General features: G+C 36.8%; 1 protein-coding gene across 4 annotated transcripts in view; it reads left to right on the top strand.

Moving 5' to 3' along the window:
- ELP4 (elongator acetyltransferase complex subunit 4) overlaps positions 1-16117 on the top strand; it is a 251816-nt gene that overhangs the window by 156142 nt on the left and 79557 nt on the right. The window contains exon 10 of one of the 4 annotated variants that reach the window (XM_078058250.1): positions 12643-13695. The exons of the other annotated variants lie outside the window; for them this stretch is intronic. Within the exon in view, the coding sequence (XP_077914376.1) occupies positions 12643-12777 (135 nt within the window). The 3' untranslated portion in view covers positions 12778-13695. Of the gene's footprint in view, positions 1-12642; positions 13696-16117 lie in introns of those variants that run through there. 4 annotated transcript variants of the gene reach the window in all.

Here is a 16117-nt window from a genome sequence, read left to right as displayed (position 1 = left end):
GGAGCTTCTGCTCTCACTGACTCCCTCTTGCATTCTCCATCCTACTCAATTCTAGGACCAATTCTAGCAGACGATGTTTAAGAAACCCAATCTTACTTGTTTCACCAGTCTAGCATAAGCCTTTGGGTAGCCTAGTGTCACCAGGTGAAGTCCTACAGGTCTGGTAGGCTCTGTGACCTAGCAGTCGAGGCTTCAGCATGTCTTATCCAACTATGCAACAGTTCCAACAAACTGCATAGCCAAGAAATATGGTAAATGAAGAGCTGACAGTACTGTACTTGCCAGGTTAGGAAAGATGAAAGGAAAGGAAGAATCATAGATTACTCTTAAGAGTATAAAATTCATGGTCCATTAATAAGAATCTTAAGTGCTTGTTTACAAAATTGTCTTCCCCTCTAGCTACTGGAGTTAGAAAGATGCAGACACAGAAAGTCTGGTAACTCTACTTTGACCACACCAATTCTACTTCCAGGATATTCTCCTTCCTTGTTTCTGCTGAGATCCTACATACATTTTCAGAACCGACACCTCTCTCTCTCTCTCTCTCTCTCTCTCTCTGTCTCTCTGTTTCCTGTTCATTACTGGTTTGTAAAGTTAGCACCTGGGTACTATTTTTCAGTTCTCTCATTTTTATACATTTTGTACAATACTATATTAGCTCAATTTGATTAAATATTTATGAGTTCCTACCACGTGCCAGGCTATAAAGAGGATATATAAAACACAACCTCTGCCCATGAAGAGCTCATAGTCTAATAGAGGAAACTGACATATAAACAAATACCTATAAAAAAGATTGATTGGTACAAAATAGAGTGAGGTATGAAATGCTGTGCAAAGGCTAATAATGCAGTAATTTGGGGTGCCTGGGTAGCTCAGTCAGTTAAGCGTCTGCTTTCGGCTCAGGTCATGATCCCAGGGTCCTGGGATTGAGCCCCACTCCCTACTCAACAGGGAGCCTGCTTCTCCCTCTCCCTCTGCTGCTCCCCCTTCTTGTGCTCTCTCACTCTCTCTCTCTGTCAAATAAATAAATAAAATCTTTAAAAAAAAATAATGCAGTTAAGTCTGGTGTTGTTAAACCATGTTCAGGGAAAGCTACAGAAAGAACATATTTGAGTTGTATTGTGAAAGTCATTTGGATTATAAAATATAGTCATTCCCTTCTATTCACACTGTGCTTATTTTGACACTTGTCTATTAGACAATAAGTTCCTTGAGGTCAGGAATTATATGTTCTATGCCTTTGTTTCATCCATAGTGCCAAAATATTTCACTGAATGAGTATATTTGGCACTAAGCAAGTATTTATATTTACATAAATATTTGTATTTCTTTATTTTCCCTCTTTTCCCACCAAAGCCCAAACTCATCAGTATATTTCTTTGTATCTTTATGCTCTATTTAATTTAACATAACATTAGCCATGTAATTCATTTTTAGAACAGTTTGTTTTACACACAAATGTGTAGTTTCTTTCTCAGCCGTATCTGGTAAGTAAGCATTCCGATTTTGGCTTTTATGGTGTCTTGTGCAAAGACAGGCTTTTATGGTGCTTGATAAAAATGCAAAGCTTGGAGGGGTTTTTTTGTTTGCATACAGCTTATGGAGATCTTTCATTTATTATTTTTCTGTAGCAGGTCAAAATATATGAGGTTTCAATTTGATAAAAATACAGTTTAAAAGTCATGTTAAAATACTATAGTGTTAAAGTTGCAAAGTGGCAAAATGAGTAATATGAATTTTACTCCAGTATGGAATAAAATAAGCAACAAGATTCTCCTAAATTTCATTAAATACCATCGAGGTTTACCTGAGTGAACATTTAAACCCATCATCATTTTTGCAAGTTTCAAGGCCAAGGACATTTTAAGATTAAAGTTTTAAATGAATTAAAATTATCTTAAAGTATCTTAAAGTATATTAAAATTGTTTGCCAAACATCTAATTGAGAATCTGCTGTTTGGGAGGCACTGGAGTTACTGAAATGAATTAAAACATTATTTCTGTCTTAAAGAGTTCAAATTTAATATTTAAGGGATTTGTCCAGTCTGTATTATGGGGTAAATTCAATTGCCTAGATATAAGTTTCAAATTGATTTAAGTAGAAAAGATCTCTGTTTAAGGACTTTAACTCAGTTCAACGTTTTATAAGCACCATGACTTGAACTTAGTAGGTAGTAAATGTTTATTAAATGAATGAACAATAAGAATCATAGAATATAATGTTAGGAATGAGACCTCAGTGGGTGAATTTTTTTAACCCTTTGATATCAACATGGTTTTGGTTATTATAGGGATAGTCAGTAGTATTTAATGAATGAGGCTGGGTTATCAGACATTCAGCAGTGCTCTGGGCATTCCCACCCAATGAAGAATTGCCACATTCTACACAACTTTGAATGCCTGACTAAATATACTACAAATATAAATTGATGTGTCACTTTCTTCAGAATTCATGTCTATATTAAATGCAATTCTTATCAAAATTCAAACAGAATTTTTTGTGAAAATTTTTAAGAAAATGCAAAGGCCCAAGAATGCAATCTTTACACATAACAAAGCTAGAATACTTTACACTTCCACATATCAAGACTTAGGTATTGACGCAAGTATAAATCAATAAGCAAATGGGATAGAAAAGACTTCAGAAACAACCAACACATATGTGGTCCACTTGTTTTATGACAAAAGTAACATTGTAGTGCATATGAGAAAAGATAGGTTTTTCAATAAATAATAGTTAATTTTTAAAAAATGAATCTTGACTCCTCTTTCACACCATGAACAAAATTCATTTCCAGATGTATTGCAATCTAAATGTGAAAGACAAAACAAAGTTTTAAAAACAAACAAAGGACACTATCTTCATAGGTAGTGTCTAGAAGGGGGTGTAAGGAAGTTCTTTTATTAGTCTTGATTTGCTCTTACTAAAAAATTGTAAAGTGAGATTTATACCCACACACACACATAAATTTTATATTTCAGTAGTCCATAATTTATCTGATTATGTTACCCTAATTCAGTTCAGACTGTTACCCACTTTCTCTTCTCAGTACAGTAAGTCTGGTCTGTTACTATTTATCCTATTGCTAATTTTTATTCTGGATTCTACCTGTTCCATATTTTTGATCTTTCACATTCCTGTGGTTTTTTGGTATAGAATGTCTTCTAATCTTAACTAACTTAAATGCATACATATTTACTATAATTAGATGCAAACATCTATCTCATTAAGACTTCAGTTTAAACATGAATAAGGAAAGGAAATCTCCCTCCTTCCAAGGGAGAACCAGATCATAATGTTATTTCCAGAAAGGATGATTTTAGATTCTCTCCCATGGGTAATGGAGATCCATTTAAATATTTAATGCAGGGAATACCAATCAGACTTATGTTTTGGAAATATCATTCTATCAACAGTCTGAAAAAATAAATTGGGGTGGATGCAAGACTGGAGGCAGAGTACAGATAGGAAAATGTTGTATGAATCCAGGTCATTATCACCACCATCATGACCCAAACTGAGAAAAGAAGCTGGCAGAAATGAGATAAGATCAACTGAACTTAGTCACTTGGTGAGGGAGGAAGAGTTTAAGATGGTTCCCAAATTTCTGATTTGAGTGACTTGATGGGACAGATGTCTTTCACTAAAACAAGGACCGTAGGAAAAGGTGCAGTTTGGGACATGCAGGTGGAAGTAACCTATGAACATTTGGATGTGTGAATTTGTTCAGGGGAGATATATGGGCCAGAGCTATAGATTTAGGATTCATTGATATATCACTAGTATTTGAAGTCTTTAGAGTAAGAAAGATTAGAAAAGCATGTTTATTTAGAAGAGGGGAATGGAAAAGAATCCTGAAGAGTGGTCTCATGGAAATTGAGGGAGGAGAGAATTTTGAGGAGAGAATAAGGGACAACGCTATAGGCCTTGAGTAATGAATAGAAAGTCAACAATTGAGTCATGGGTAGAGATGTCCATTCTATTTGGCAGTATAAGAATTGTGGGTGACCACTGGCCAAGAAGTTCCAGGGATATGGGGTACAAAATCTTGATCACATGCAGTTGGTTAAAGACTAAATGGATTCTACAGTTTTTTTTAAAGTGAATGAGAGGTGAAGAAATTGAGACAGCAGGTATCCACTCTGTTCCAGGTTCTTGAATATGAAAGATAGGAGAAAAAATAAGAGCCAGGGAAAGGTGCAGAATGAAGATTTTTTCAGTTCTTTTGTTTTTCCCACTTGTTCCTTGATTAAAATGTTGCTTTTGTTTGCATTTTCATGAGTTAATGTTAAACTTTATATTTTTCTATAATTAATCATTCTGTAATACTTTGGTTAGTGGCATAAGTTTTAAAGAATCAGGGTTGATCCAAACCAAATTAAGTATAAATACTAAATTGTGTGATTTCCATGAATACACAGGATTAAGAAATATTTATGACAGAAATATGTAAAATCATGATTGAATAAAAGGAAGAAGTTGACAGCATGTTGGATAAATGTGAGATATCTTACAAATGATTTTTAAATGAGGCCATCTGTTAAAGCTTGCTGATGCTCTCAGTCTGGAGCAAGAGGTTATTTATGTTTTCACGCAAATCAGGCTTTAACCAAAATACTTTGGAAAAAACAGATGCCTTATAGAAATTCATTATTCCTAAAATAATTACAACCCTCTAAATGTTAACATCTCTTCCTACAAAGAATGGTATTATGCTAATACTGTTTATATATATGAATGTGAAATTACTGTATCATTGCCGGAGTGCAATGCAATGGTTTCTCCCTACCCCCACCTCAAACCTCCCCCAGGAGATACATGCCTGGAGATACATGCCTGCTTACCAGGACCAATTTTCTACTTATTTAGCCAAAAATAATTGACCTTTGAAAGTCATAACCCAAGTAGTTGCATTTGAACTGAAATCTAAAGACAAACCCACTCTTTCAGACATTCTTTCCTTCCAGTCTCATGGTCTTTTTTTTGACAGACACCGCCCCACCCCCCCACCCCCCGTAAGTCTTACCAGATATATTAAAGTAAAGGGAATTTCATAATAGAATATAGTCATTTTGTCATGTTTCATTCATGCTGTAGATGAAAAATTAGTAATATTTACTAGAAAATGAAGTTCAGTGTTACTGCTATTTTATGAACATGCATATTCACTTACTTGGAAAGAGTAAACAGTATGTGCAAAAGTGCTTAGAGACAGAGAAATGATGCAAGTCCCTAACTTCTACATTCATGTTAGATTAATTTGAGTCTACATAAAAAGAGATCAAATTTGTGAGGGATGGAGGGAAAAAATTGGAAGAGACTTCTTATTTGCAGCTTTTATTATTACTGGGAGAGCAGTAAATTAGATATGATAGATAGAATAGTATGTCTGGTTTCTCTAATTTATGGCATTTTTGTTAATGTTGTCCCTGAGTGAAATGCTGAACCAAATTCCTATGGCCTATGAACACCTAGCTCAGGGTTCACTTCAGTACTTTGAGAAGCTTTTAAGCATAGATTCTTTCTTTAGAACACTAATACAAGTATTACTAATTGGTGTCTTCTTGTCCTCTGAGAATGTTTTTAGCTCCAATACGTGCTTATTCACTTGAAACTAGAAGCTTACTCACTCAGATAGTACATCTTATTTCTCCTTCCTAACGGCTCTTTGGGTTGAAGCATTTGTCAGAATGGAGGATGGAGGGGCACCTGGGTGGCTCAGTCGTTAAGCATCTGCCTTCGGCTCGGGTCATGATCCTGGGGTCCTGGGATCGAGTGCCGCATCGGGCTCCCTGCTCGGCGGGGAGTCTGCTTCTCCCTCTCCCACTCCTCCTGCTTGTGTTCCCTCTCTCTCTGTCTCTCTCTCTGTCAAATAAATAAAATCTTTAAAAAAAAAAAAAAAAAAGAATGGAGGATGGAAGAAGGATGGGAGAATAACACACTTGAAAGGCCCTGCCTAGCTCCTTGCTCATGGTAGGCAGTCTACACCCACTAATGTCACATCTTGTATTCTATATCCTCTATCAAGTAGTGTGCCGTAGTGACTGACCCACAGTGAGGGTTTGCAGTCCAATGGCCTGCATTTGAGAGTTGCTTCCACCACTTACAGGTTGGAACCTGGGTGAGCTTGGCAAATGAGTTCTCTCGGCCTCAGTCTCCTCATCTGTTAAACAGCACCTGTGCACAGCATAGTTGAGAAGATTGAATAAGTTAAGTTAATATATTCCAAAGGCTTGGTTGGCACAAGGGCTGAAGGGTTACATTTTGGTGGTGGTTTTTCTCACAAAGAAGCATTGCTCTTCTCAAGGAAACCAGAAGTATTTATTAGTATTATAGTCCTTTATATACAGGGGGAATATTGATAGTTCCTGTGAAATGGCCCCCAAAATATTTTTCCCCTCATAAAGGAAGGAAAAGAAAATACCATGTGCTTTCACAAACATTATCTCATTTAATCCTCAGAACAATTCTTGCAAAATAGATCAGCCAGTTTTTACATGTGAGAGACCTGAAGCCTGACACAGATCAAATGGCTACTGGATAACAAAGTCAAGATTTAGAGACTAAATTGCTGACAGGGGCATAGCTGTTTTCCTCCCTTTTCAGATGTGGCAAATTAAGAGAGACCTCACCAGTCTAATCCATCTGTGTCTTCTCCCTTCAAGTGAGATATGGCGCACATGGTAGATACTCAAATGATGCCTGCTCATTGACCAGTTACTTTTTATTTCCTAAAAAGAAAAATACACATTTTGCATCTTTAACATTGCAATGGTTTATTCGCTCTAAAATATGAGCTGCTATAACTGCAGAAAAGTAAAAGAGAACTTCATATATGAGACAGTTATCCCAATTTAACTTATATCCTCTTCCCCTAAATAGATTACAAAGTCTGAGTTAATGAGAAAGCATAATTCTAGTAGCTTCCTATCCTCATTCTATTTTGATCTTTTTTATTTCTTTAAAGAAAACGACCCTGGAATTCTTGCCTTTGGCCAAAAATAATAAAATTCTTATCTAGTAATAACTTTGAAAATAGGAAAACCATATGAACAACAGTTATTTTCCACCTAAGATAATAATAAAAATAATAGTGTTTACATGTATAAGGCACTTATATCATCAGAGACTTTAGAGAGTCAAATTCCAAAATAAAGTTATCTTTAAGTTATCTTTTTCAAACTGACACACAGCTATGAGAATACTGTTGCTATTTTGCTCAGCTAAATCATGTTCTTGGATTGAAACCCTTTCATGCTTATCCTGCTTATGCTAGTCACTCCAGAAACTCTCCACCATCCCGTCCATCCTTTTAGCCATATTTATGTCTCTGTCTAACCTATACATTTAAGTATATATTCATCACCTGTATTTATATATTTATCTTGCTTTCCCCATGGCACGGAACAGAAGACTCTCTCACTAACCAGTTATGTAATATAGTTATGTAACCTTGGGAAAGTTACCTGACCTCACTGTTCCTCACCTTTTAATCTTTATCATGTGTCAGCCACTGTGCCAGTTGCTCTCTTTCATTTATTGTCACGTAAATGTAAAGGAGAGGCCAGAAAGCTTAAATAACTTACCCAAAGTTACATGGCTGTGAGTAGCAGAGCCAGAATTCAAATACACTTCTGTTTAAAATCTTTGCTGAGCACTACTAAAGCATACTACCTCCTCTGACCACGCTGCATTAATTTGATGGAGGTTTGTCATACTACTCACCCTCCATACACACCCCACTGTGCCCCCAGCTAACTGCTCTTACAGGTGTGAATATGTAATGTCCCGCTAAATAGTTGTCATCATTTTTTTCTGCCCCAGCACACCTGAGGGGTATGACCCACTTGCACTAGTGGCTTAGCATGAGTTCTCAAAAGATGAACAGTCCATTTCATCTTTCAGGATCTGGGTGATAAGGAACTTGAAGAATCCCCTTTCATTGATGAGAGCTAAATATGTATTAAGATGTAACAATCCAGAGTATCAGCAAGACATTATTCTAAACACTTCCCTTGTGTTAACTCATTTAATCCTCACAACTTTGAAGTTAGGTCTCTTATTATCATTCTACTGATTAAGGTACTGAGATGCAGAGAGGTTAAGTACTTTGCCTGGCTTATTGCTCAGTTTTTTGCAAAGATGAACCATACACTCATTGCCTGCCCTGGTAAACTCCAACTCGGAAGGACACCTGGTTAAAAATTTCAGAGTATAAATTACTACTTCTGCCCCCATTCTAACTTTTTTTGTTTTTTCAGATTTATTTATTTGAGAGAGAGAAAGAATGCACCAGGGGGGTGGGGGCAGAGGGAGAAAGAGTCCCAAGTGGACTCCACACTGAGTGTGGAGCCCAACACAGGGCTCAATCTCAAAACCCTGAGATCGTGGCTGGAGCCCAAACCAAGAGTCAGTCACTTAATGGACTGTGCCACCCAGGCACCCCTCTCACTTCTTTGCAAGTGTCATCATGTCCCCATGTTTCCTCATGGGTTTCTAAACAAATACCCCATTGACTTCTAGTTCTTTGCACCAATAGATGCTTAAGAAATGTTATCTTGGGGTGCCTGGGTGGCTCAGTCGGTTAAGTGTCTAACTCATGATTTTGGCTCAGGTCATAATCTGTGGGTCATGGGATCGAGCCCCAAGTTGGGCTCCCCACTCAGTGCAGAGTCCCTTGGGACTCTCTCCCTCTCCCTCTGCCTCCCCCACCCCCTGACGCATGTGCATGTGCCCACTCTCTCTCTCTAAAATAAATAAATCTTTTTTTTAAAAAAAAGAGGGGCGGGGCGCCTGGGTGGCTCAGTTGGTTAGGCGGCTGCCTTCGGTTCAGGTCATGATCCTGGGGTCCTAGGATCGAGCCCCGCATCAGGCTCCCTGCTCGGCTGGAAGCCTGCTTCTCCCGCTCCCACTCCCCCTACTTGTGTTCCCCCTCACGCTGTCTCTCTCTCTCTGTCAATTAAATAAATAAATAAAATATTAAAAAAAAAAAAAAAAAAAAAAAGAGGGGCATCTGGGTGGCTCAGTCGGTTAAGCGGCTGTCTTCGGCTCAGATCATGATCCCAGGGTCCTGGGATTGAGCCCTGCATCGGGCTCCCTGCTCAGCCCCTCTCCCTCTGCCCCTCCCTCTGCTTGTGCTCTCTCACTCTCACTTTCTCTCTCTCAAATAAATAAATAAAATCTTTAAAAAAAAAAAAAAGGAAAAGAAAAGATAGAAATGCTGGGGCGCCTGGTGGCTCAGTCAGTTAAGCGTCTGCTTTCGGCTCAGGTCATGATCTCAGGGTCCTGGGATCGAGCCCTGCATCAGGCTCCCTGCTCTGCGGGGAGTCTCCTTCTCCCTCTCCCTCTGCCTGCCGCTCTGCCTACTTGTGCTCTATACCTCTCTGTCAAATAAATAAATAAAATCTTAAAAAAAAAAAAAAAGATAAAGTTATCTGGCTGGCTGTCCTAAAGAGAACACTTGAAACAACTAAATCTATTGGCAAGAATGTGTAGTATAGTAAAGAGTGCAGACTCTGGAGTCCATCAGACAGACCTGTCCTACCACTTACTAGTTATGTTATTGTAGGCAAGTTACTTCACCTTTTTCCTTGACTGTAAAATTCAGACAATAATAGTATTAGCATCATGAAATGACCATGAGGGTAAACCAAGCAAATGCTGTGAAGTGCATGGTACACTTAGTAAATATTAGTCATTACTAGTAATAATTAATGTCTTATTTACTCAGCAGGTTTTCTCATGTGCTTTCTTATTTAAAACCTTTTTAATGTAATTCTGTGGCTCTTTTCTCAAATCTTGGTTTTGAGGCAGATACTTTGGAGATGATTTTAATACTTTCAAATACCAGAATACCATTTCGTACCTCCCCAGATTTCCTACATTGACTTAAGAAGTCTTAACATTAGGGGCGTCTGGGTGGCTCAGTCGGTTAAGCATCTGATTCTTGATCTCAGCTCAGGTCTTGATCTTAGGGTCATGAGTTCAAGCTCGGCATTGGGCTCCCTGCTGAGTGTGGAGCCTACTTTAAAAAAGGAAGAAATCTTAACATTAAAGAGCAGCTACGTTTCCGGTAGTTCAACACAGCGAGTTAGTACAGATAATTTAAATGATACTGTCACAGTGCCTTCATTTTCATTGATCACTTTTTCAGAACATCTTTTTTGTTACGTACCTTATGAATTTAAAACATGACTAAAGATGAATTTCTTAATATGTACAGTATGTTTTCTGAGCCTGTTAATTCTTTAAGGAAATTAAAGGAAAAATAATGAAGACATGTTATACAGGTACTTAATTTTTTTTAATCTGTGGTAGTACTATGGTAATTAATGCTTATTTTATGCAAACTAGACTATATCTGTTAACGGACACATTACTGTCAAGAAAATATTACTTGTCTTAATTATCAGTAATGAAGCAGGGATAAGCTGCTCACTTAGATATAATATATCTAATGACCTTTTCAGTTAGAGGTTGTGATGAAAGGTATCAGTTTCACAAATTATGCTTCATTCAGCTTCTGGCCTTTGTGTAGATTAATGTTTTGTGGATGAGTTTTAAAGTCAGGCATAAATTGTGTTTGGTGTTTAAAATTGATTTAGTGTCTTGCTTTTAGTACATCATTTTCTCATTTATAAAGCCTCAATTTTATCTTCAAGCTTAAAAATATAGTCTGTAGTAAATTTAGGACTACTTTGCTAACTGCCGATGTTCTTTTAACCTTACCAAATAAAACAATATATATATATTTACAATTGTTTAAGCAAAGGACAAGTTTCATTGTTATTTCTAAATTTAGGACAGTAAGCACCATGTTTATAATGACAATTTTGAACTAGGAATATATTTATAATACTATTTTTCCTAATTAGATTTCCTGAGATGATACAAAGCTGGTTATTGTGATAGAATTTATGATATCCCTTAATCAGCCTCTTACTGAATAATAAATATCTTATCTCAGAGTATTGAAACATCATTCCAGAACTCATAGATTTAGCCTTGTATTCAGATCAACAGGAGAATTGCCCCCATGTTTTATGTAATTAAGTAAGGATTTTAATTTTGGAGGTTGATGCAAAATGAAACAATGACGGAAAAAGTGGTTTTCAGATTTTTAGGCTATGGAACCCTTTCTTCCTATGAAATCTTATCAGATTGTAAAGAAATGTTACAAAATTGGAGCTGCTCTGCTTGAATAGAAAGGTATTCCTATGATAACTTGAAGGAACATAGGACTCTCAAAGAGCAGAGTTTTGATACTATGATCCTGATGGTTCTATTACTAATACTAGGCCAAATACTAGAGCAGGAAAGAAGAGTACAGACCATCTTTTTCAACCCCCTCATTCTAACAATGAGGCACCTAAAAGTTAAAGATTTAATGTAACCAGCCTAAGTTCCTGTGGTCAATACAGTGCTATGATCGAAAATCTAAAAAAAATTGGTACGAATGGGTGGCTCGGTTGGTTAAGCGTCTGACTCTTGATCTCAGCTCAGGTCTTGATCCAAGGGTCATGAGTTCAAGCCCCACGTGGAGCCTACTAAAAAAAGTTAAAAGTAAAAATAAATAAAATCTAAAAAAATTACAGTACTTACAGTGATGGAATCTTTTCCTTACTTTCTGTTGCCCTACTACCATTATAATGATTTTTGAAAACTCTTAAAAAAATAGTTGCCAAATTGAGCTTATCTTTGCATTAAAAAAAAAAAAGCCATAGATTTCTATTTTCAAGGACACAGTAAAGTGTTCTACCTATCCCAAAACATTGACTCTTTATTTACTTCTTGCTCCATTGCTCTTTTTGGAATAGTAGAATGATGGGTGCTGATTCTCCACTCTGGCTTTGCCAAAGAGCAGGAGCAGGACTGGGTCAGCAAAATAAGAATTTTCCTGTGCTATACTTAAATTCTTTCAATTCTTCAAAGGTATATTCATACCCGGTGTTGCCTCGGACTGGAATTCTCCATTTAACAGTTCCTTCACCCCCTACCACTTTCATCTCCACCAACTTAACTTGTATTTATCCTTCAAGCTATGGTTTAAATGTCACTGCCTCGTCTGGGCCTTCTCTGATCCATCCATACCAAGTCTGGATTGGATATCACTCGTTTGTGCTCTCACAGCATCCTGTACTGTCCCTATCATAGCAATCACCATGCTGCATTGCAATTACTTCTATCATCCCCTTCTACATGCTCACTTCCATAAATATAGAGACCACAGATGTCTTGTTCATCACTGAATCTCTAAAGCCTAGCAGAGTTTCTCACATGTGGCTAGTGCCCTGTAGGGAAGGAAGAGAGGGACAAAGACTCCATTTCCTCAAAAGATGTAACGTGTTGAATGAAGTAAGTCTTAAACTGGTTTCTTGTTGAGGAACAGCCACTGACCTCCTACGTGACCTTGGAAGAGTTATCTACCCATAAGCTTTTTGTTTCCCTTTCCGGTAGGATGACAGTACCACCTGTGCCTAGTTTTTGTATTCCTCCTGCAGAAGTGAAAGTTTTCTGTGTATCAGAGCTTTCTTTTCAGTTTCTGAAGTATAATAGAGGAGAAAGTCATGTTTTCCTTAAGATATCAGATTAAGGAGGCTTCTATTGGAAAATCATTTTTTTTTCTTTTTTTTTTAAAGATTTTATTTATTTATTTGAGAGAGAGAATGAGAGACAGCACGAGAGGGAAGAGGGTCAGAGGGAGAAGCAGACCCCCCGCTGAGCAGGGAGCCCAATGTGGGACTCGATCCCGGGACTCCAGGATCATGACCTGAGCCGAAGGCAGTCGCTTAACCAACTGAGCCACCCAGGCGCCCTGGAAAATCATTTCTTAAAAATCATCTTACTTTTTCCTGAAGTCCCAAGAAATTGAATAATGGCCACCTTCTTCATTTACAAATAAGCCCATGGACTTTTAATAGTGATGACATTCTTTAAATGAAGTATTTGTAGTTATTCTTGAGAACCTTAGGATTTTATTTCTTTGTTTTAGCCCTGAGAATGGTACTTATACACCTCATAATTTAACACATGTACTAGGTAGCCATGATGGAATTATTGTCTACAATGTAAAATGTCTAAACTCGTTTCAGTCAAAAATGAGGAATTTAAATACACCTAATCAGGGTCTCATTAAAAGCAGTACCACTCTTCCAGTTATTAATTGTATATTTTTTTTTGTATTGGCAAGGGCAGTTGATGAAGTGACTAGAGTACAAGTAGTGATAGGAGAAGAGGTAAGAGAATTGTCTCACTCATTTTTTTTCTTCAGAAAGTTCAGAAAGGAAAAGTTAACTTCAAGAAAAAGACCCCTTGAACTTGAGTATGATTCTACTACATATCAGGGAAAATAAATTGTTTAAGGACTTTTAGGGGAAAATAATGCATGAATATAGCCAGAACAGCAGTTTATATTTAACAGAACTAAATGGTCACATTTTCAAGTAAAGTACGCCCTGGCATTTGAACAGCTGTTATATCTAATCAGATTTGAATACTGTTGTTTAACCTTCCCAGCTGTAGCGGGGGTGGTTTGTTAGTCTAATTCAGTATAAAATATGCATAGTATACTTAAATTTGAAACTTTAAACACACATTTCTATTAAAATGATAAATTTTAGTCATATAAGCCTATTTTAGATAAACCCATTATCTTTCTGTGAGTTATTTATTGTTCTCAACTATCTTGTATGTTTGAGCAGATTTTAAACAATTAAAATATCCTTTAAACTCTTTCCATGTAATTTATGGGGTTTTTTGTTTGTTTCTTTTGTGTTGAGAATGAACAAAAAATATATACATTTCTATACATACAATTGCATTAGTGTATTCATAGAAAAGTCTGAATTATATTTTTTCCTGTATTTCTTGCTACCTGATTCCCCTGCGGCAACTAAATTTTCTTTACTAACACAATCATGGAAATGGAATGAGGATGAGGTGGTTGCTGTAAGAAAGCAAAATAAAAGACCAGTACTTCTTGATCTTACAGGACCAAGGCTAAAAGGGCTTAAGATCAAAATACATATAACCATGTAACAGATGAACATAATGAATAAAATTTTTTCATAGAGCCCTACTACACTAGAAAATACTGCTTGATGTTTGAAAAAGGTAGTTTTGGAATAAACACAAATGCTTATGGGTATACATCACATTGCATGTACACACACAGATACATATAGAAAGAGTTTTAAATTTATCTGTATGTGTATGTGTCTTTATGTCTCATATACGTAGATATATTATCTAGCTTTGCCTTCTGGAAAGCTTAGAAACAATAACAACTGAAGGCACACCCCAAGTATCCAGATACTGGTTTCTAAATATCTTCCCTTGCTAATTAAAAAAAAGACGGGGAGGGCAAAATAGCTAATTCTAGGGCTGGGGCACAGAAAATGTAACATGAGACTAGAATTTTTTGCCAAAAAGTATGAAGGTACTCAAAGAATGATGGGGAAATGAGAAAAGGCACCGGAGCCACTTTGAAGAAGACCTTTCTAGCCAAATCCTGGAAATTTGAGTTTCAAAGTGAGTAATAGAAGATAACCGACTGAGTAAAATGGAAATCCATGAGTCCGCACTGCTACAGATAGATACATAGACGGATACAGGAAAGGAGAAACTTCTTCTTTATAGTAGAATACCAACTAATAAACATCAAAGGAATGGTGAAATAGAAAATTACCATTTGACATTGCTGTGTCCACTTCAGATGGGAGCTCTCAATGGAGGCTAAGGTTGGCCAGTGGGTTTGATGAGGAACAAAATCCTGACAGAATCTGAGAATATTTCCCTTACAAACTACTGATCAGTTACAAAGAGAAGAAAGGTACTTTACAGAGGAAAACCTGATGAACAACATGATAGGTGACCATCACAAGTGGGTTGACATCACGTGTGGCACCAGAGAGCAGAGTATCATATTAGTGGTTTCCCTGCCCAAAAAGCTTAATTGGGAGGAGAAAGAAGATAGACCCACATTTATGTTTAGCTTACAGAATAAAAGTCATGTATTCTTGAAAAACTGTCAAAATGAAAGGCAAGAAGAGACTGAGAATATGAGAAGAGAACGGATGTCCTGATATCGCTGGGGCAGTTGACTGAAGTGTGAATGGGGTCTGTGGATTTCCAGACTTGAAGGATTGTATGAGGATTATGTAAGAGAATGTCCTTACTTTGGGAAATACACAGCGGAGTATTAGGGATGATAGGAATCATATATGCTGGTTGTTCTTAAATTGTTCAGAAAAAGGCTAATGATGGGTATATAAACATGTTTGGAGAAGTATACCTATATTTTTTTGAAGTATACCTATATTTAAAGAAAGATAATTTAAAGGAAGTTGAAGCAAGTGTTGTGAAGTGTTAAAAGTTGGGGAATCTAGGTATGAGGTATACGAGAATTTTGTTCTATTCTTGCATACTTTTCTACGTTTGAAAATGTTTCAACAGGTTATTCTAAAGTGTTTGTTTAAAAGGTAATATAATAAATACCTCAATCAAATACATTAATATTTCTGTAGTAAAACTTATGAATATTTACCTAAAGCGGATTAACAAAAATTATAGATAGCTTTATGCTAGTTCAGGCTTTGCCACCAAATGAGTTAAGTTATTCACAGTATTTTAGATTTGTGAATTGAAGATAAAGATTGTGGATCTGTGTAAGGTATCCGAGGCCCAGATAAATAAGTTTTCCTATCTCACACAGAATGTAGTAGAACCAAGTCCAGAACCAAAGTCTCCTGATTAACAATCCAGTAGTCCTTGCATGACAGATTAGTGAAACAAGATAGGGACATTTGTGTTCAAATTCTGACCTTTGGAAATTCATCCAGGGAAGTGTTAGATTGACAAAATGTCCCTTAGAGATACATTATTAGTTTCACCTAGAGGGCATGTTCCATGTTGCAATTTTCAAAAGCATCCCAAAGAAGTATAGAAAAGCTTCTTCTTTTCCTCCCCTATTCACAATAGGGTGATATAAATGTAGGAATGAGTAGATTATTTCCTCTCCTCTCTGCCTCTCATCCCCATCCCAGCTCTCTTACCCTATAAGATTTTCTTCCTCTCTACAGGATTATAGTACAGACTTGGGCTTCAATCACTACT

Source organism: Halichoerus grypus, chromosome 11 (genome assembly GCF_964656455.1).
Source record: "Halichoerus grypus chromosome 11, mHalGry1.hap1.1, whole genome shotgun sequence".
In the NCBI taxonomy this organism is placed as follows: Eukaryota; Metazoa; Chordata; class Mammalia; order Carnivora; family Phocidae; genus Halichoerus; species Halichoerus grypus.
Note: the sequence above shows the minus strand (reverse complement) of the source record. Positions and strands in the feature narration are given on the sequence as shown.